Below are 22,500 nucleotides of genomic sequence, written 5' to 3'. Positions count from 1 at the left end.
TTTCTAAGTTCCTTAGGACTTGTAATGAAGACCACAACTCCCACGATTCCACACACAGTCACTCAATCATCAATCTACGCCTTTGTTAGTTGTGAATAGACGCCCTCTAGTGGCCAAAATTACATACTGTGCCTTTAAGAAGCCTAAAAGTACTCTATTTTTGTCCGTTGATGTCTAAAACACACTTAATTTTACTGTGACCTGATTTATGTGAATCCTCACGATGTCAGAGCTGAGTGTGTATGATAAAAATATAAACAATTGTGTTGACTTAAGTTGCACTTCCCTTCTGACAAGGGACAAACAGCCGAAAATAACGTATGACAAATGTGTTTTTCTGTTTGTGTGGGGAAGTTGAGAGCAGAGAGTTGAGATTATAAAAAAGAAAAGGCCTGAGATTTGCACAAGCACATGAGAAAGCAGGATTTGCCGTGTTATCTGTCGTGTTTTTGCATTTGTTATCTAACAAAGTCACTTAAAAGTCTGAATCTGGGGAAACACGCGGACGGCCTTCCTGAGGGGAAGGTCAGTGGGGTCGGACACTATCAGAAAGTCACGTGTGAGTGTGTGTAAACGGAAGACATTGTTTTGGAGCATCTGAGTGCATGTAATCGCATTACTCTGGATGAATTTGATGTTTGAGCACCCGTTTCTGTTTTAACTGTGTGTAGAACTGTGAGAGAGTGAAATCATGGTGAACGCAAACAACAGAACATAAAAGAGAGAAAGGAATACAGAAACTGACAGAGAGAGAGAGAAAGAGAGAGAGATTTGATTGGCTGAGTGAGCTGGAGGAAAAAGGAGCCAAAGAATATAAACAGTTCTACTGCTGTGTGACATCATCGCCTGCGGAATCGGATTCACTCTGTGACATCATCAATTCGGAATCTACTGCTGCCTTCAGGCCCTTATTTAGCTCAATGTGCAGTCAGATTGCAGAAGGAAAGCATTTGAATTTTATATTAAATTCTCACATTTATACACAGACAGGAAACCAGCAATGGTGTAAAGAGATAAACACCCTAATTATCATATAATTGAATAACATGCTATTATATTAAATGATATTATATTAAATGATATGATATGAAATGATATTATATTATATTATATTATATTATATTATATTATATTATATTATATTATATTATATTATATTATATATTAAATTATATTTAATTATATTATATTATATTAAATTATATTATTTTTTATTATATTATATTATATTTTATTATTATTAAATTATATTACATTATATTATAATCAATGATATTATTTTATTATATTATATTATATTATATTATATTATATTATATTATATTATATTAATATTAAATGATATTATATTATATTTTATTTTATTAAATTGTATTATATTATATTATATTTTATTTAATTTTATTATATTATATTATTAATAAATGATATTATTATTAAATGATATTATATTATTTTATATTATATTATATTATATTATATTATATTATATTATATTATATTATATTATATTATATTATATTATTATAGATTTTCTCAAAGCCCTGATAACATTTGCTTTTCAGGCTATAACAGTACATGCTCTATGCAACTCTTGATGTAGCTACCAAATATCTGCTGATTTTAGGACCATGTCCAGCAGTTAGCTCTAAATTTCTGTTTTTAAGTGCAACAAGTAAATTATTGTAGTTTTTTCCCCCTTATTACAGGTTGTGTTTTCTTTTCATGCATCACAGAAATGATCAATCTACATGTTATTTAGTGCAGTAACACATCTTTAGGTTTGAAATGTCTGAGTTTTTTAGTTTTAAAGTAAATCAGGTTTAAATAGCGAGAGTTCCTGTGGGGACGAAAGTAACACTGTTATTTATGTCCCACTGCTAATAGCCATACCTTGTTTTTCACTTCCACATTAGTTTACAGTGCTTTGACTCATATGTTTTATAGGATTAAAGCATATTGCCAATATTAATAAAATTCACAAATTGCAGAAAATGTTAACATTTTGCATTGTTGGGTTGCTTTTAAAATATTTGAGCTGGAATTTAAAATTAAATTATTTGCAAAAATAAAGCACAGAAAATGTTTGCAGTTAACATTAAGAAGATCATAGTGAGAAATATTAAAAATAAACAAGATTAAACCAGATTACTTTTGACCCACCCGTGTGTTACTTTTGCTCCTGCTGATGGGGTCAAAAGTAAGTGTATGTGCAACTTTTGTTTTAAGTGAAGTTATATTGGAGCTAGGGTTGTAACGGTATGAATTTTTCACGGTATGATAATCGTCTAAAACAATACTACGGTTTGACGGTTTCGCGGTATACGGTATGTTACAAATGTTACAAAACAATAGAACAGTGAAGCAAATTTGACTTTTTCCAAATAATATATTTTTAGTTACTATAAACAACACCACTTACAATGAACAAATAAAAAAATAAGAAATAATGTGTCAAAGTCCAAATAAAGTCCAAATAAACATGGTGCAAATCCTCAGTAAAAAATAGATATAAATATTTACTATACTATAAATAGTTACATAACGAAACTAGATTCAATATGGAACATCCTTAGGTTTTATGTGCCAGCATGGATATGGTTGTCTATCGATGTGGATTTGGATATGGTTGTCTGCAATGCAGACAAACAGCTGCATCTTCATTTGCGTCTTTTAAAAACAGCAAGAGCAGCAGTTCGTCTTTGCTGTGTCACTGTTTTGTCATGTTTCTGTGCTGCTGTGCATGCAAAAGTACTTAGTATGAGAATCATTTAATGCAAAACTTTTTTTTTTTTGCGTTTTATTTAGCCGCGCATAAATGTATGCCTATCTCTCATTCCGTGTTGTTCAAAAAGCTTGGTCCACAAACAAAAGCGAAACCTATGCTTATTGGTTGTGATATAGCAAGTTTGAACCAATCTGGGCATGGAGGAGGGACAATGCATCAATGTATCATGTCTGATTTGTCCGGAGACACAGTGACGAGCGTTTCTTTGTCAAATCAGCGTTGTCAAATGTTGATGACGTAACCGCACTGATTCCGGAGCCTCTGAAAGTCCGCGAATGTTATGTGATACAGCACTGGAAAGCTGAGATTCTCTTCTTTATGCCAATCTTTGAATTGTATGAATCGGATCAGCGGATCAAAAGTTATTAAACATTTAAGAGCAATACTTAATTTTAGCCGCGGGCGGCTGTCTCGGTCTTTAAGGGTTAAAACCGTTGATATGCAATTGTTCATGGTATGATAATCGTGCACGTTCAAATCGTGGTAAACCGTCATACCGGTATATTGTTACAACCCTAATTGGAGCTGTTCTACATTGATTCAAAATAAAACCTGATTTTGATAGACCACTGTTGTGAGTTAGTATATATATGTTTGCTAAAAACATTGGGCCCTATCATACATCGGGCGCAATAAGGCGCAAGATATGTTTCCACGACGTGTGGCTATTTTCAGACCAACGCAACCCTAATTTTCCCATTTTACACCACTTTGTTTAAATAGCAAATCCATTTGCGCCACTTTGTGGACTCATGGGTATTTCGGTCTAGAAAAGAGGTGTGTTAAGGTGCATTGTAGGCGATATTTTGAGGATCTAAAATAGACTGTGCAATAGATCAGCTGAAAGCAGGTCTAAAGTCCAGCGCAGAGCGTGCGCCTCGCTTACACATTGCTTAAAACACGCAGGATGTACAGCAATACACAAATATCTTTACATATGAAAAAGAATTAAAGGATTTAAATATTTTTTTTTTAAATATTTTCTACATAAATATAAAAACCTTCATGCCTTCTTCATCTCTGAGGTCTTTTTTTAGTTTATTCATGACAATTTGCTTTGGTAAATTATTAGCAGTATTATTTATTATATCCATATTTTTATTTGTTTTATTAAAAACAAGCTTAGATTTGTCCACTTGTCAGATTTTGGACTATACAGGGCATAGCACGTGTGCTTGGATATAACTTGAGCACACTTCGTTATTATTGTTTATTTATTTGTTTGCTGGAAATTAGAATAGTTTTGAAACAAATTTTTGCACTTAACAAACAAAATTAATTATGTATATGCTAATAGATGTCTGTGCATACTACACGTTTCCTTATCTAATAAACAGAGAAAGTGAAAGTAAAGGCCCTTTGGAGGAGGCTCATTCTCTCATTCTCGCGCTGCAGATGCTCAGTTTAACTGTTTTCTCGCTAGTGAATTGCTCATTTTTTTCACTCACAAAGTCCGCCATGTAAATAGCAAATGCGCTATGGCACGACGAAACTGACTCTAAAGGGAATGGGAGATGAGATTGGTTTATTCTCAAAACACACCTATAACTCATTAAAAGAAAAAGCTCAACCCTGTTAGACCATGCGCCGCGGAGCAAATTGGATTTTTCCATCCTTAAAATAGCAAAAGTGAATTCAAACATGCCCTTAATGCTTTTGCGCCCTGCGGTTCAGACTTTGTGCCTAGATTGTTAAAATAGAGCCCATTATCTTTTAAAATGAGGTTTTTATGAGAAATGTTACTTTTGTCCCCACTCTCCCCTACACTGTTCAAATATGATAGTTTTTTTTTTGTAATAATAAAATTAAAAATTAATTGAAATATATGAATAAAATATAAATAGATAGAAAACCTAAAGAAAATCTCAAAAAGTCTAAATTAAAATAAAGATTTAAAGATATATCAAAAGTATTTTTCAAAATATAGAAACTAAATCTAAAATACTAATAGGAATCAAATAAACTGATTAAGACAGCAAAATGCACACAAAATTTTAAGAAAAAAAAAGAAATACATTTTTACCAGAATATTTAAATAGGTTACTATAAGAAATATTAATAAAGGCATTTTTAAAAGTTTATATAAAGTGAAAAATAACATTTTAGGAAATTAAAAACAATGTCAAAATTTAGAGAAAAATCAATAATAAATATTTCATTTTTTTGAATAATTATAATTATAGAATAATATTTCATCCATTACAATTAGAATATTTTTTTTCTCTTAACATCTATATGTCACAGTCACACTCTAAAAAATAACATGACAAAAATCCCGTCAACATGACAACAATTTTTTGCTGCTTTAACTAATTTTTATAAGTCAACCATACTTTTTACTCAGAAATTTTAGTCAGTTTAACTGAGGAAACTGATGAAAAGTTCATTAAATTTATTGGAGTCAACCTAAAAATGTAGGAAAGCTTTTTGCGGTGGAGAGAAAAGTTCCTATAATTAAACGTTTTAAACCATAGGTCTCACACTCAATTCCTGGAGGGCCACAGCTCTGCACAGTTTTGCTCCAACCTTAATCAAACACAGCTAATCCAATTAATAAAGGTGTTCAAGACAACTAGTGTCTAGTAGTCTTGAACATCTTGAGCATTTGGATCATCTTGATTAGTTGGTTTGAGAAAGGTTCGAACAAAACTGTGCAGAGCTGCGGCCTTCCAGGAATTGAGTTTGAGACCTAAGGTTTAAATACAATCATTCTGCTATAACATCAGCAGCCAGCCATTATCAGTTGTTTTACATTTACATTACGATGCAAAAAACCAGCAGGAAATCCTCATGCATCTCCTTTTTCCCTCCAGCACACGTCCAGCAGCAGATGATGACAGACAGACCGGCAGAGCAGAGCATGCAGATACTCACCCCTCGCCGCAGGCTCCTGAGGCACTGCATTCTGGGCTTGGAGGTCATGAGGTCGTTGAAGCGGTGCGACAGGGGCTCCTTGCACTGTTTGGGGGTCTGGGGAGCGGGGCAGGGGTCAGGGGTCACAGCAGAAGGTGAGGGGGGGTCAGGGGGGGGCTGGCGAGGTACGGGGGACGTTAACAGGGACATAAGCTACCGGTAAAGACACGAGCCACAGAGAGAGCAGCGACCAGTGACAGACAGAGGGGGGAAAGAAATCGGTCCGGAAAAAATCAAAAGGAAGGAAGGGAGGGGAACACAAAACAAGAGAAATAAGGACCCAAAAAATGTTACAGAACTAAAGGCAACGAATTAATCAATTAATCAATTAATGGAATGAACAAAAAAACGAAACCAAAAAAAAAAATAATAAGGGCAACCGAAAGACAAAAAATGAAACGTAAATAAACAGTATTAACAAAAAAAACAAAAGACTGCGCTGTGGCTGTGGTGGTGTTATCACTGAGCGAGAGAGTTAGTGCGTTAAACTGGATATTATATATATATAGATACATATCAGGGGTCGCATGCAGAGCTCAGATCACTGCAGAACCACTTAAAGAGACAGTTCAACCCAAAACAAACACTGCCAGTGACTTTGACTTTCCTGAGGAACACAAGGGAGGATATTTATGCTGTTTCTTTTAATGTGATGAAAGTGAACGGGGGTATGCTATGATGGCACCGGGATCTGTAAAAAGTACAGGTAAATATCAGCTAATTAACATATACAATTTAGTTTTTTTGGCATAAAATCATTAAATTATTAAATTCGGTGAAGCAATATAAATTTACTTTCAATCAAACCAGTTATTTAGCACACTTTTTAGGTTAGTCCGTGCTTTTTTTTTTTTCTTTTTTAGTACTTTGTTGAAATTGCATCTAGACAATGCTATTAAAGTAAATAACTCTCACTTTTCTATTTAAAGTCAACTAATCGCTTCTAAAGCAACAAGTTTACTCAGTATTTTAAAGTCAAGTCAACTAATCACTTTAAAAGCAACAAGTTTACTCACTATTTTAAAGTAAATTCAACTAGTCCTTTTAAAAGCAACAGCTTTACTCACTATTTTAGAGTCAACTAATCGCTTTAAAAGCAACGAGTTTACTCACTATTTTAGAGTAAAGTCAACTAATCGCTTCTAAAGCAACAAGTTTACTCAGTATTTTAAAGTCAAGTCAACTAATCGCTTTAAAAGCAACAAGTTTACTCACTATTTTAGAGTCAACTAATCGCTTTAAAAGCAACAAGTTTACTCACTATTTTAGAGTAAAGTCAACTAATCGCTTCTAAAGCAACAAGTTTACTCAGTATTTTAAAGTAAATTCAACTAATCACTTTAAAAGCAACAAGTTTACCTTACTATTTTAAAGTAAATTTAACTGATCCCTTTAAAAGCAACAGGTTTACTCACTATTTTAGTCAACTAATCGCTTTAAAAGCAACGAGTTTACTCACTATTTTAGAGTCAACTAATCGCTTTAAAAGCAACGAGTTTACTTACTATTTTAGAGTAAAGTCAACTAATCACTTTAAAAGCAACGAGTTTACTCACTATTTTAGAGTCAACTAATTGCTTTAAAAGCAACGAGTTTACTTACTATTTTAGAGTAAAGTCAACTAATCCCTTTAAAACCAACATGTTTACTCACTATTTTAAAGTAAATTCAACTAATCCCTTTAAAAGCAACAGGTTTACTCACTATTTTAAAGTCAAGTCAACTAATCGCTTTAAAAGCAACAAGTTTACTCACTATTTAAAGTAAACTCAACTAATCACTTTAGAAGCAACAATTTACTCACTATTTTAAAATCAACTAACCGCTTTAAAAGCAACAAGTTTACTAACTTTTTAAAGTACATCAACTTATTAGTTTTAAAGCAAGGTTTTACTTTTTTAAATTAACTCAACTAATCTCTTTAAAAGCAACAAGTTTACTCACTTTAAGTAAAGTCAACCAATCGCTTTAATAGCAACAGGTTTACTCACATTTTCAAGTCAGCTAATTGCTTATAAAGCGGAGCTTACTCACCTTTCTAAGTGAAGACAACTAATTGGTTTTAAAGCAACAGGTTTACGTTAAGTAAAGTCAACTAATCGCTTTAAAAGCAACCGTTTTACTCACTATACTAAGTAAAGTCAGCTAATCGCTTTAAATGCATCTGTTTTACTCACTTTTTAAAGACAACTTATCGCCTTTACAAATGTAACAAATATGAATCCCTCAGAGATGTGCATTTAATCTGTTTATGAACTACTGCATATTACGTAAGCTATTAGATTTGAGAGTTGCTGTTTAAAGCTTGACACTCTCAGTTACCATTCACTTTCATTATATGGGAAGAACAGCGCAATTATTGCTGCAGATTCCTCTTTATATGTTCCAGAGAAAAAAGAAAGTCCGAGAGGCAGAGTAAACAAGCATTTTTTGAATGCACTGTCACTTTAACAAATATTGCATGCACAACACACACACACACACACACACACACACACTTATCTAAAGCACATACATTATTTCAGGTCAATGATCTGCTCTTTCTCTCTCGCTTTTCCTATAATTGAGCTCCCCAAAGCAAAATGGAGTAATTAACGAAGGTGTTCTGGGAAAGCTCATATTAACTGTCCAGATCCCAATAGAATACAAAACCTGCTAAAAACATCTACACACAAAATCTTCCCTTAATCCATTTGGACAAAAATCAAGAGCAATCTACAGTAAATCTACACAAACATGTCGAATACCACAGGAAAACGTCACAGCAAAAATACTGCACTTATTAAATGATATATTCCTATCATAAACATATTCCAGAGCATAAAACATCCTCAAATCATTTATTTTGCTCAAAATTAATCATTTCATGTCTTCAACATAAATATGAGCTGCACATTTCTGCTTTTAAATCCCCAAGAACGTCTCGTTCCTTTTCTGTATTATCTACATAGTATTATAGTGTTTATATTAAGATCTTTTGAGCTAGTCTTATTTTAGTTTTCAATCAAAAGTGATCTCCGAACCCTCTAGAACAGAGGTGTCCAAACTCGGTCCTGGAGGGCCGGTGTCCTCCTGATTTTAGCTCCAACTTGCTTAAACAGCTCTTCCAGGGAGTTTTTTGTATATCTAGTAAGAGTTTGATCAGCTGGTTCAGATGTGTTTGATTAGGGTTGGAGCTAAACTCTTCAAGACACCGGCCCTCCAGGACCGTGTGTGGACACCCCTGCTCTAGAACATCCTGATTTTGTCTTATAATCTGGTTTACTTCATAAACAGCCTTAATCTGACAGTGTAGCATGAAATGACTGTGGATTTCTAATAATATCCCCAAACAGACAAGTTACATGCATAAAACACACACATACACACACACTCACACACACACACACAGAGGATAGATGTGAACTGACAAAGACAGGCTATGATCGGAACAGCACATAACATACTACTCTTATGATTTATGCACTATGAACACTATACACACTGCACACATGTAGAATTCATGCGTACTTCTACTGCAGATGTGCCTAAATGTGCACTATACGACAAAGCACACTACATGGACCACAATATCCCATAATGCAGTGCGCTAAAGTTCAGTGAATAATATGCAGGTTGCCAAATGTTATGACATTTTAACACAAAACTTGACTAAGCAAAATGCATAGTATCAATATTAACTCCAGATTTTACAACCGGATGTTACTTGCTGTGACGTGCACTACTGTTTTTTGTATAATAACACAAAAATTTACATATATTATAATAAAAATGTGATGATTTTAAAATACTACACAATCATTCCAAAGTGTTTTTTTAAGCTGTTTATTTGATGAAAATAAAGTAACAACTGTGATATTATGAAACACTATTACAACTTAAAAGCATTGCTTTATATTTTTATATACATCTACCGGCCACTTTATTAGGTACACCAGTCCATCTGCTCGTTGACGCAAATTTCTAGTCAGGCAATCACATGGCAGCAGCTCAATGCATTCAGGCATGTAGACATGGTCTAGACGATCTGCTGCAGTTCAAACCGAGCATCAGAATGCGAAAGAAAGATGATTTCAGTGACTTTGAACGTGGCATGGTTGTTGGTGCCAGACAGGCTGGTCTGAGTATTTCAGAAACTGCTGATCTACTGGATTTTCACGCACAACCATCTCTAGGGTTTACAGAGAATGGTCTGAAAAAGAGAAAATATCCAGTGAGCGGCAGTTCTGTGGGCGCAAATGCCTTGTTGATGCCAGAGGTCAGAGGAGAATGGCCAGACTAGTTTAAGCTGATAGAAAGGCAACAGTATCTCAAATAAGCACTCGATACAACTGAGGTCTGCAGAAGAGCATCTCAGAAAGCAAAACAAGTCCAACCTTGAGGTGGATGGGCTACAGCAGCAGAAGACCACAGCAGGTGCCACTCCTGTCAGCTAAGAACAAGAAAACGAGGCTACAATTCGCACAGGCTCACCAAAATTGGACAATAGAAGATTGGAAAAATGTTGCCTGGTCTGATGAGTCTCGATTTCTGCTGCAACATTCGGATGGTTGGGTCAGAATTTGGCGTCAACAACATGAAAGCAGGGATTCATCCTGCCTTATGTCAACAATTCAGGCTGGTGGTGGTGGTGTAATGGTGTCGGGAACATTTTTCTGGCACACTTTGGGTCCATTAGTACCAAATGAGCATTATGTCAACACCACAGCCTACCTGAGTATTGTTGCTGACCATGTCCCTCCCTTTATGACCACAGTGTACCCATCTTCTTATGGCTACTTCCAGCAGGATAACGCACCATGTCAAAGCGTGAATCATCTCAGACTGGTTTCTGGGACATGACAATGAGTTCACTGTACTCAAATGGCCTCCACAGTCACCAGATCTCAATCCAATAGAGCACCTTTGGGATGTGGTGGAACGGGAGATTCGCATCATGAATGTGCAGCCGACAAATCTGCAGCAACTGCGCGATGCTATCATGAAGAATATTTCCAGCACCTTGTTGAATCTATGCCATGAAAGATTAAGGCAGTTCTGAAGGCAAAAATGGGGTCCAACCCGGCACTAGTAAAGTGTACCTAATAAAGTGGCCGGTAAGTGTATAGCTTTAAATCATTTTCATAAGTGTTGTGTTTAATTCATCAGAGCACTTAAACACATTTTAGAAAAATCTCAAAATATATATATATATATATATATATATTAAATTATTTTCATTTAACATTCATGTACATTTTAAATATTTTGACTATCATAAAAATGAATTAATGTCAATCACAGCTTCTAGGAGTTTTTGTTTTACTATTTCATATAGCTAAAGTAAATAGTGTGCAGTATGAACTAGCATTCCTCGCATAGCCACACATACATTATTTGTACACCACAGTGTTAATGCTCATACTGGTCCTGCAGGGTTATTTGCGGACTGAGCATGCTCAGTAAGACTGGAGCCTTCGACACAGGGGTCAAAAGTCACAAGAAGAAAGAAGTAGAGGAAGAAGAATGAGGTTACCATGAGTGACCGAAGATAGATGTTTAGGGTTACAATTCTCTGACGTCAGAGGTCAAAGGTGAGGCTTTCGGGTTGTCGGTGCATTAGTGTGTTATCGGTGGAGCGTCAGGATGAATGTTGAAGAACGTGTGGGGGTTTTTTTTCGTGCAGGTGAACAGAGGGAGGGAGAGCAAAAACCATGGCGGAAAAAACGAATAACAGCATCTACAAGTCTAAAGTCAAACCAACTAGACAGAAATGCAAACCTACGAATGAAAACAAACAGCATGAACGCAAAACAAAACTCACAGAAACACACGACACAGTCATTCTGATAAGCCGTCTGCATTTTAGTGTTCATGTTTGCTTATTTTTATGAGCCAAGTGTTTCTCCATTCCTTTTTTACTGGATTTTTATAATCTGTCAGATAAAATGTTTGAGTTCATATTTACTGTCCGTCATTTCTATGACCTTTTAGACCGGTTGGTTTTAATATCCGAGTTACTGCAGTTTAATTTATTTTTTAAATATTAAAATATGTCTCTAGCTGTGTCTCATTTCAGAGGCTGCATCCTCAGAAGGATGCAAACTACAAAGGAGAGTCCTTCGAAGTACACTCAAGCAAAACTGAATATTTTGAATTGCGAAGATCTAGGCTGCGTCCGAAACCGCATACTTCTATACTATATAGTACGCTAAAATCATTCTATTCATTGAATTCGAAAATCAGTATGCTAGAAGTACCCAGATGACTTACTATTTCTGGCGAGATTCTGTGAGAATCCCATGCACGCTGCGCTATCCCATAATGCCCCGCGAGAGAATTCATGAATGTAAGTGAAGCGATGCAACTGACGCAGGTAGGTCACGTGACCATGACAAAATGGCGGATGTAGTACATCCGAATTCCATTCATACTTTTCACATTCATACTGTATAGAACGTACTCTTCTAACGGCCGAGTAATACATTTAAATTCAAATGCAGCACCTGCTGAGTAGTAGGCGGTTTCGGACGCAGCCCTAGTCTACAGAGGACAGACCTCATCACCTAGCAACCATAACAGCTGCCTTTAAAAAGCGGTAATAACATTTGTAATGACTTTTTTCAAAGTGATTTAAAATGTATTTATTTTTAAATTATTATTAATTATTATTAAAATTATTATTTTAAGCGATCTTAATGTATTGTAATGTGTAATGTGTGTATTTATATAGCGCATTTATCATGTACGGCCATACACCCAAAGCGCTTCACAATTATGAGGGGGGTCTCTCAACACCACCACCAGTGTGCAGCATCCACTTGGATGATGCGACGGCAGCCACAGGACAATAGCGCCAGTGCACACACCAGCAGGAGAGTGGAGAAACAGTGATAGAGCAATTTCAGTGAGAGGGGAGCATGAGCTCTTGTTCTGCCTCCTGTAAGCTGTTTTAATGCGTACACCAACCCCACCCCTAACCCTACCCCCAGTGACATCACTCGTAGAAGAAGTGCAAAAAAGGTGGAGCTCAAGCTCAAGCTCCCCCTCGCTGGAGCTCAGCTCGCCCAAATGGCTCTGCAGCAAGCACCACTTGATTTCAGTGGTTGGGGAAGATAGGGAGGCCTCGGTTTACTGTAGGTCCTGGATGACATCTCATCTGAAAGACGGTGCTTACTGACTTTATACTGGAGCATGACTCAAACAGACTGCAGGTCGAGCGCCCTCTGCTGGTCTCCCTAACACCACTTCCAACAGCAACCCAGTTTTCCCATGTGGTTTCCCATCCAGGTGCTGACCAGGCTCAGCCCTGCTTGGCTTCAGTGAGTAACTGGTCTTGGGCTGCAGGGTGATATGGCTTTGGCCATCTTAAGGCAAAGCAAGGTTTATAAAAGCTGGAAATATATTTCATTTGATGCATACATGTAAGTATCAAATGTAAACTGTCTATAAAATCACTTTTTATTAAGACACGTCATACTTTTTTTTTGGTTTTATGTGTTAGACATAAATAAACCTAATTCATACATTTAATCTAGAGACTTCTTTTTAAAACGTCCTGCCATTATCAGTGTGCAATGAATCTTGGGGTGTTTGAGGCCGCGCAGGATTGACCGGTTGTATTCTTCACTACCTGGGAAACGAAGAATGTATTTGAAGCCTTCAAATGTTTTTTTTAAATAACACAGCCTTCGTCACGCTGCGATGACGCATCACCCTTCAAATGCATCCTTCGGAGGATGCAGCCTCTGAAATTAGACAGCTTCTGTTCCTGTTCATATCTACAGTACTTTAAGTTTGTTCTTAATTAATTCTCTAATTGAATAATTCAATTAATAACGTCACTATTTCATGTGTTTATATTTGTTAAAATTTTTCAAGTTTTTTAAATCAGTCTCAATCTCAGTTTTTTCATTCATTCTGTCTTCATTTTTTCCATTTCTTTTTCTATTTTTCTTCATATTTAAATTATTAATTAAACTTTTTAAAAATATTAAAATGTTTTGTTTTCCTCTACTTGCTTCCGTTACACAATTCTGTAAATATTTCGTTTTTCTGTCTCTTCTTTTCTTCTTAATTAATGCAACTATTCATCCATAGTTAAAAAAAATATCTCTGTTTCATTATACTAACTTACATTTCGCTTTTCATCCACTCTGATGAATGTTCATAATTACTGCAGTTTTGTTTTTGCTTCATTTTCATAAACTTCATCTGATCACACTGTTTCTCTTTCATTTTGCTTCCATTTTAGAGGTAATATTTACATTTTTATACACTTATAAGGTTTTAAATCAGTCTGTTCTTATTTGCTGCAAACATTTTTTCCCTGTCACCTTTATTAGCTTTAAAAACAAATCAGTTTTTAATCAATTGCTGAAAGTTTCAGATCAGCCCGTCTCAATTTCTGTGGCCATATTTACTTAAATATTAGGTAACACTTTAGTTTAAGTCACAACTCATGCTATTAACTACTGGCTTATTAACTGCCTATTATTGCGATATTAACAGTTTTCTAGTAGTTATAAAGTATGATCCGTTTCTGCATCCCTAATCTTACCCAAAACCTAAACCATCAATAAGTAGCTAATTAGCAGTTCATTGAGCTAATAGTATTACTTAATGGTTTGTTAATAGCATGAATTATGGGTTTGAAATAAAGAGCTACCAAATATAGTTTTCTGTTCATCCTCATGAGCTTTCGGGTTAGTCTGTTTCTGTGTTTGTGTGTGTGTGTGTGTGTGTGTGTTACCTTGTTTTTCTTAATAAAAGGCCAGAGGGTTTTGGTCTTGCTCTTGCTGGAGCGTTCAGGTTTGTTTTCTGAGCGTGAGTTGGTCAGGCTGGTCTCAGAAACCGTCCTCTTCATGGCCTGACCGTAGTCCTCGAACTCCACATCGCCGGGAGGCTCGAAGCCGGACTTATACGACTCAATGACCTGAGATGAGTCCTGCACCAGAAAACAGAAAACACACATGCTGGGTCTGCTCATTTGCTGTCATTATTATACTCTTATAGGTTTATTTTAATATCTTGACTATTTTGCTTTGATTCAGTCACTTTAATTAAGCAAAGTACAGTCATGTCAAAAACTGACAGCCAGAGGCTTTGACGTTGAGACACTACTTATTCATTTCCCGAAACAAATGATATGACGTTGTGTTTCGTCTTAATTGCTTCATGCCAATTTAATTGCTCATGTCATGGGCCAATGGAATGTTCTTTTTTTTTTAAACACTGTGGCATTGCCGTAAACATGTTGCACAATTAAGCTGAAAGCAGGTTAAACTTAACGAAACGGAACCCCTTTCAATCGTGTTTCTTTCATTTTCCAAATCGTGCTTTTATTTTTCCGAAGTGATCCTGTGTGTTTTATAGCCTACATCATTGTGGCAAGGGACTCTCAAGATCAAAGCACCTGCCCCCACACACATCAACCGGCCCATTAGGTATATTTCGTACACTGTATATATCTATATAATCCATATGCCAGCGGATAGCACAAGTTAAATAGATTATGTTACTGTTAAAAAATGAGGTCAGCTTTTTTATTATATAATAATATGTTTACTCAGCTAGGATTAATCAAATGAATCAAAAGTGGCAATAAATACATAATTATTTGAAATCTGACCAAAAGTTGTTGTTTTTTTCACTCTCTATTTATCAAAGAATACTAAAAACAAAAATGTGTCATTGTTTCCACAAAAATATTAACAAATTTTAACACTGATAATAATAAAGGTACATTTGAGCTTCTGATCATCATATTAGAATGACTTTATATGAGTCACATGAGATGAGTCACAAGGCTAGAGTAATAATGCTGAAATAAAATCAGCTTTGCTTAACAAAAATAAATGACATTTAAAATATTTAATATAATGCATTTTTAAAAATTGTTTTAAATTAAAACAAATTTTTTATATTTTACATATATATATATATATATATTTTCCCCAATTTCTGTTTAACGGAGAGCAGTTTAATTAACTAGTTTAATTAGGTAAATTAGGCGGGTTAGGGTAATTAGTCAAGTTATTGTATAACAATAGTTTGTTCGGTAGACAATGGAGAAAAAAATATAGCTCAAAGGGGCTAATAATATTGACCTTAAAATATTTTTTGAAAAATTAAAAACTGCTTTTATTCAAGCCAAAATAAAACAAATAAACTTTTCAGACATACTGTGAAAATTTCCTTGCTCTGTTAAACATCATTTGGGAAATATTTAAAAAAGAAAAAGAAAAAAATCAAAGGGGGGCTAATAATTCTGATTTCAACTGTATGCATGTATTTCCTCCTTTGAAATTTTTATTATTTTAAGTGACGGAGCAAGGAAATTTTCACAGCATTTTATATCATATTTTTCTTCGGGAGAAAGTCTTATTGATTTTAGTATGACTGAAAAAAAATTATACTTTTAATATGTAAAAACTGGTAAGGTCAATATTATTAGCCCCCCTAAGAAATTATATTTTTTTTCAATCAGCTACAGAACAAGCCACTGATGTCCAATGACTAGGCCCATCCGCAATTTGCGCGCGCAGAATTCCACAGATTTTCCGCAGATTTTTAGCCCATTATTAATTTTGTTTATTTACTTGAGTAAATGTGTATAAATCTAAATTTATTCAGTTTTTTATATATATATATATATATATATATTATATTTTTAATATTGATTTCACTAATATTATTGATGTGAAAATGTTCATCTGATTTATGCACAATGTAATATTTTCTGTCTTACTAGATACATTATATGACAAACTTGCTTTATTTACCAAATAAAGTGAATATAATTGGATTTGCATTTTAAAGATTAAACATTTTTTATTTCATATATTAAGTTTTTAGTTTTGATAATACCAAAATTCTCAGCAGAAATAGCAAAAAACGTCTGCAGATTCCATCTGGCCCTACCAATGACTTGCCTAGTTAATCTAACTAACCTAGTAGAGCCTTTAAATGTCACTTTAAGCAGAATACCAATACCTTCAAAGAAAATAATAGCAGATAATACTGTCATCATGGCAAAGACAAAAGAAATGAGTTATAAGAAATTAGTTATTAAATCTATTATGACCCTCAACTTTTGAATGGTAGAGTTTAATTTAATTTTACAACACATTTCCTCCTGCTAAAATGACACTTCCAGCAGATGTAGGATCAGGTATCAGCGGCTTACAATAATCTAATCCATTCAGGGCAGACTGATCCTAGATCAGCATTAGTGCAGGTTTAAATTTATTAGGAGTCGTGTTCAAGAAGAAAATGTGTTGTGCAATGGAAACATGAGAGATAATTCTGACAGAAGAGAGCGCTAGAGTCTAGCGTGAATAAATCTGTATGTGTGTGTGTATGTGTGTGTCAGAGTGTGTGTAAATCTGTGATGCATGTGTGTTATGCACATGGTATGTTATGTGAGAGTGTAAGTGCGTGTGTGTGTGAGTTACTAACAGTCTTGGATTCAATGGACTCGGCCGCTTGTGTCATTCCATCCAGACATTTCCCAATGATGGGCAGAATCTGTCGGTCCACCTCCGCAAACGTCTTCAGAGACTCACCCATCCGCTCTATTCTCTTCTCTTCCATCGCCTGGATTTTCTGCTCCACAGACACACATGAAAAGTTACAGTGTGTATTTAAGAGCAGACAGCTGCATGATCGGGAATCACACTACTGCATATGCAAATCATTCACGATTTTGGGGCGTGTTTTCACAGTAAGCTTATTTGCATAATTCTTTTAAAGAACTCTACAACAATGCAGGCAGTGCATGCAAATAAATGATAACATCAGTAGCTATAATTCATTCTCAGTGCATGTGTGTGTGTGTGTCTATGTTGTATTTTTATATTGAGGGGACCCTTATGTTTCAATCACACATAATCATTTTGTTTTATAATGTAAAATACAGACAGTTTAGGGCTGTGTTTCTCAACCGCGGACCACCAGCTCTGCACATTTTGCATCTCTCCTCAACCAAACACACCTGATTTAGATCATTAGCTAATTAGCAGAGACTGAAAGACCTGCAATAGGTGTGACAGACAAAGGAGACATCCAAAACGAGCAGTGTTGGTGGTCCTCCAGGAATGTGGTTGAGAAACACTGCTTTAGGGCAACCCAGGCCCATTTGGAAAAAGCACCGCTATATACATTTCTGGAGAGCGCCAAATACGTCACAGTTTTTTTTTGCAGTTTTTGTTTTCGTGAATGCACCTGAGGTCGCTGTGTATGCTTTTTGTTTCAGGAGTGCCACTTACACCTGCTGCTCTCACGAAAATCCCCTAGAGGCTGCTGTCGACTGACTGACTGACTGACCGACTGACCCACCCTCATCCTTCCCTAAACCCAACCAATAGTGATTTTAAAAGCCCAGATTGACCCGCACACCCACTTCCTTAAACTCAAGCAACTGTTTTCAAAAACACAGATTGACCAGCGTCCACCCACTTCCTGATTTTTACCACATTCTCACCTGGTTAAATACTTGTTTATTTTATTTTTTGGCTTCAGTATTTGTCCTATTCGGTTTCTGGAACTGTTCTTCGCTGGATTCGAACCCCGTCGTTGTGGTCAACTCCTCCCTGCGTCTCAAGTCCACCGATGTACATGACGAGCTAACTGGACAAACTGGTAACAGCAGGAAAGCCGCCCAAAGCCGGAAGTAAGCAGTCAGCTGGTAAGCGTGACAAGGAGTGATGTCACACCTGCCCGTAGCGTCCATTTTAAAGACGAAATGCAGCCACACGTACTTCTGGATACATAATTGGCGATCTCCAGAAATGTATATAGGGCTACGTTTTCAGAATGAGTAAGTGTTGGGTTAGGGATAGGGTCGGTAGCTGACAGAAAATATAGCTACAGCACAAAAACAATGGAAACCTATGGAATGTTCCCACAATTCACAAAAATAAAAGTGTGTGTTTGTGTCCCCACAAGAATAGCAATACCAGTAAATTTAGACTTTGTTAGGACATTCTTTTGTTTCCCATGAGTAAAAGAGCTCATAAATCACACAGAATGATTCATTTGAAAATGTAAAAATGCAGATTGCTTCCTGTGAGGGTTGAATTTTAGGACAAGGAGGAGACAATGTACGGTCTGTACTTTATAAACATCACTATGTCTATAAGAAGACCCCATAGAAATAGCTGTACGAGTGTGTGTGTGTGTGTGTGTGTGTGTGTGTGTGTGTGTGTGTGTGTGTGTGTGTGTGTGTGTGTGTGTGTGCGCACACCTGGAAAATATTAGGGATGATGGTGTAATAATGTTCGTTCTGTTCCTGGTTGAACTTCTGCAGGTATGAGGAATATTCGCTCTTGCTGTCAGAAGCCATCTGGTGCCTCATCTGAGCCTGCTGCCGCGCCTGACAGAGAAAGACAATGAAATATTATTGATTATGCAATATTATTAGATGCAGAAATTAATATACTCATACAAAGCCAGACAGACTCGAAACAGAAGCGTGGTTTTATTTCCTATTGTGACATACAGTTGAAGTCAAAATTATGTTAATTTTTTTCTTTTTTAAATATTACCCAAATTATGTTTATTAGAACAAGGAAATTTTCACAGTATGGCTAATAATACTTTTACTTCTGGAGAAAGTCTTATTTGTTTTATTTCAGCTAAAATAAAATCAGTAAAAAAAAATATTTAGTTAACCTAATTAACCCAGTTAAGGCTTTAAATGTCACTTTAAGCTGTATAGAAGTGTCTTGAAAAATATCTAGGTAATAATTCAACTGTAAATACAAGTGAAACCGCGTATTGAATAAAAACAAACATAGGGGAGGGACTTAATTGTGTCCACTTGTAAACGTTGGGTGGATTTTAAGCAAGTGACAGGTTGACTCCGCCCTCATGCAAGTAAAGACTAATCAGAGAAGCGAACATATTAGAACCTAAATGATGCCTTTTAGTACCATTGAGAAAGGACAGTCATATCAAAAAATGCTATGATAATTTATAGGAAATTACTATAGTGTTTTTGAACCCTACTATAGTAAAGTGTATTATACTGCATATGTAATGTGTGCATTTATAGATTGCATTTATCATGTATAGTCATACACCCAAAGCGCTTCACGATCATAAGAGGGGGGGGGTCTCTCCACACCACCACCAGTGTGCAGCATCCACTTGGATTACATATAATGCAACGGCAGCCACAGGACAACAGCGCCAGTGCGCTCACCACACACCAGCTATACTGTAGGCGGAGTGAACAGATAGTTATGGAGACAATTCAGTGAATGGGGATGACTGCGAGGCCATGATGGGTAAAGGCCGACAGAGGGAATTTAGCCAGGACATCGGGGTTACATCCCTACTCTTTCCGAGAAGTGCCATGGGATTTTAATGACCACAGAGTCAGGACCTCGGTTTAATGTTTCAACCCAAAGGCGACACACACTGACAGTATAGTGTTCCCTTCACTATACTGGGGCATTAGGACGCAAGTTGAGCGACCCCTGCTGCCCTCACTAACCCACTTTTAACAGAAACCTAGTGTCACCTTGTGGTCTCCCATCCAGATACTAACCAGGCTCAGCCTTGCTTATCTTCAGTGAGTAACAAGTCTTGGGCTGCAGGGTGATATGGCTGTGGTGTAATCAACACTTTGTTAATGAATGCTTCAGCATACTTAGTGGACTGATAAACTGTAATAATAATGCAGTGTATTATATGTAAAAATTATAGTATTGGTGAATTAGTTTATATTATTATATCTGCTGTATTACTAAAGCAACTACATAATTAAAACACCAGATTAAGTCAAGTATATAGTTTAAAAACACTATAGCATTCACTATAAATTTATTTTATTACAAATTAGTTTCAATATAAGTAGCATGGGTATTGTTCCAGTGACAGTTTTGCACTTTTGTTTCAGAGTGTATACAAGCACACACAAACCTTTAAATATAGCTAAAATGGTTACAAACTCCCACCTGACATGCTAAAATATAATCACTTTCTGCCTAATTTTTAACTAATGACACTTGTGTGTTCAAAGAGAGGGACGACATATAAGTGTTAATGAAATACAAAAACTTTGCACTGCAGTGAGAGAGAACGATACAGAGAAAGCAGTGTCATGCTAACCACATCCTCAGCCGATTCTAGGAAATCGCACTGGTTAACCTGAGGTCTAGCTTAGTGCAGAAAAACATCCCAGAATATTACATTTCTGCTCATTGGTAACTCAATTTAATTACACAGTTTGTTTTTTTTCAGAATCAAGCTAAAACATGCTGAATCACACAGGCAAGATGTTAAATCTTGCTAACAACATAATAAAACATAACATAACACATTAAATCATGCTTGAAATATGTTTAATCATGTTAGCAAAATGTTTACCAAGTTGCTAGAAACGTAAAACCGTGGTAAAATGTCATGCTGATAACATGCTAGCACATGCTAAGCTCAGTGTAGATCATCTAAAATTATGCTATAGCAACATGCTTACCATATAATTCAGGCTAATAATTAAAAAACGCGGTAGCCATGTGGATAAACAAGCTAAACATGCTACATAATTGTTGTTCATACAAGCAATGCCAACCATGGTAATTCATGCTAAAAACAGGCTAGCAACATGTTCATTTATGCTAGAACCATGCTTGTGGCCAGGGGCATAGCAACCGGGGGGGGGGGGGGATACGGAGAGACAGACCATTAGAAACAGGTGATTAATAATAATATGAACGTATAATTATTTTAAAATGTCTGCTACACCCCTGCTTGTAGCATTCAATGCGTGCCACAACGCTGGAAACATCCTAAAATCAATCTAGCTGTTAGTGTAACAACAGCCTAACTAACAAGCAACATGCTAATTCATGTCATGAAACATGACTAAATCAAGTTAGCCATGTGTTTAAACTTACTTGAAGCATGCTAACATCATGCAAATTCCCATTAACAATGTAATAACCATTTTATAATCAAGATAATAACAAGCTAATTCCTACTAACAATAAGCTAACCATGCCAGAAACATGTAAGCTAACAACATGCTAATTCATGCAAGAACCATGCTTCTAGCATGTTAATCTATGCAAGCAACATGTTCATTCATGCTAGCCACAATTATAGAAACATCCCAAAAATTGAGCTAGTTGTTAGTTCAACGACAGGCTAACAAACAAAATGCTAATGCATGACAGAAAACATGCTGGAATAATCTTATTTTCATGCCAGAACAGCTTAAATATTGTTAGCATCATGCAAATTCTCATTAACAATATGCTAACCATATTATAAACAAGTTAATAACACGCTAATTTATTATTTATAATTTATTTATTATTCATGCTAACAATGGGGTAATTCATGTGGTAAAACATGCTAGTAACATTTTATTGACTTTCTTAAAGCTTTTAAAGCTATTTTAAACTTACAGACCAGGCTTCATCAAGCTGATATCAACATTTGTCATCAAATTGTACTCCTCTCACTACACTTCACCTAAATAAACATTAGCATTTTGTAAACTCATGTGGAAACATTCGAAAATCAGCAGGTGCTAAACAAAAACACACATTTCCCTAATAAACTGTGACATGGAGACATTTATATATGGGTCAGCAAGAACGTTAAGCTTTGAGATTTACATATTTACATAGTCATGCCTGGAGCGATGTGACAGGTGGGGCAGCAGCGCAGACACACTAATCAAGCCTGTGATTGGCTGGCCGTTCAGCAGGTGTGTTGTGTGGGCGTGACCATGGCTGGACAGGAAGCAAAGGTGTCCGACACACAGACACACACACACACGCGCACACACATAAACCTGCCACTGT

At 35.9% G+C, this 22,500-nt stretch overlaps 1 protein-coding gene and 1 long non-coding RNA gene across 46 annotated transcripts in view; one reads left to right on the top strand and one right to left on the bottom strand.

Moving 5' to 3' along the window:
* fnbp1b (formin binding protein 1b) overlaps window positions 1-22,500 on the bottom strand; it is a 175,508-nt gene that overhangs the window by 32,046 nt on the left and 120,962 nt on the right. For 22 of the 45 annotated variants that reach the window (XM_073935755.1, XM_068215979.2, XM_073935751.1 and 19 more), the window contains 4 exons: window positions 18,927-19,055; window positions 17,141-17,287; window positions 14,433-14,627; window positions 5,663-5,854 (listed from right to left, as the gene is read on the bottom strand). In XM_073935755.1, coding sequence (XP_073791856.1) covers window positions 5,663-5,854; window positions 14,433-14,627; window positions 17,141-17,287; window positions 18,927-19,055 — 663 coding nt within the window. Of the gene's footprint in view, window positions 1-5,014; window positions 5,295-5,477; window positions 5,855-14,432; window positions 14,628-17,140; window positions 17,288-18,926; window positions 19,056-22,500 lie in introns of those variants that run through there. The other 23 variants (XM_068215986.2, XM_068215987.2, XM_068215985.2 and 20 more) reach the window with 3 other exon arrangements.
* Window positions 9,992-12,278, top strand: LOC141379969 (uncharacterized). Its single transcript, XR_012397108.1, has 3 exons — window positions 9,992-10,797; window positions 11,117-11,274; window positions 11,367-12,278. It is a non-coding gene; the product is annotated as an uncharacterized lncRNA (long non-coding RNA).

Source organism: Danio rerio, chromosome 21 (genome assembly GCF_049306965.1).
Source record: "Danio rerio strain Tuebingen ecotype United States chromosome 21, GRCz12tu, whole genome shotgun sequence".
Classification (NCBI taxonomy): Eukaryota; Metazoa; Chordata; class Actinopteri; order Cypriniformes; family Danionidae; genus Danio; species Danio rerio.
Note: the sequence above shows the minus strand (reverse complement) of the source record. Positions and strands in the feature narration are given on the sequence as shown.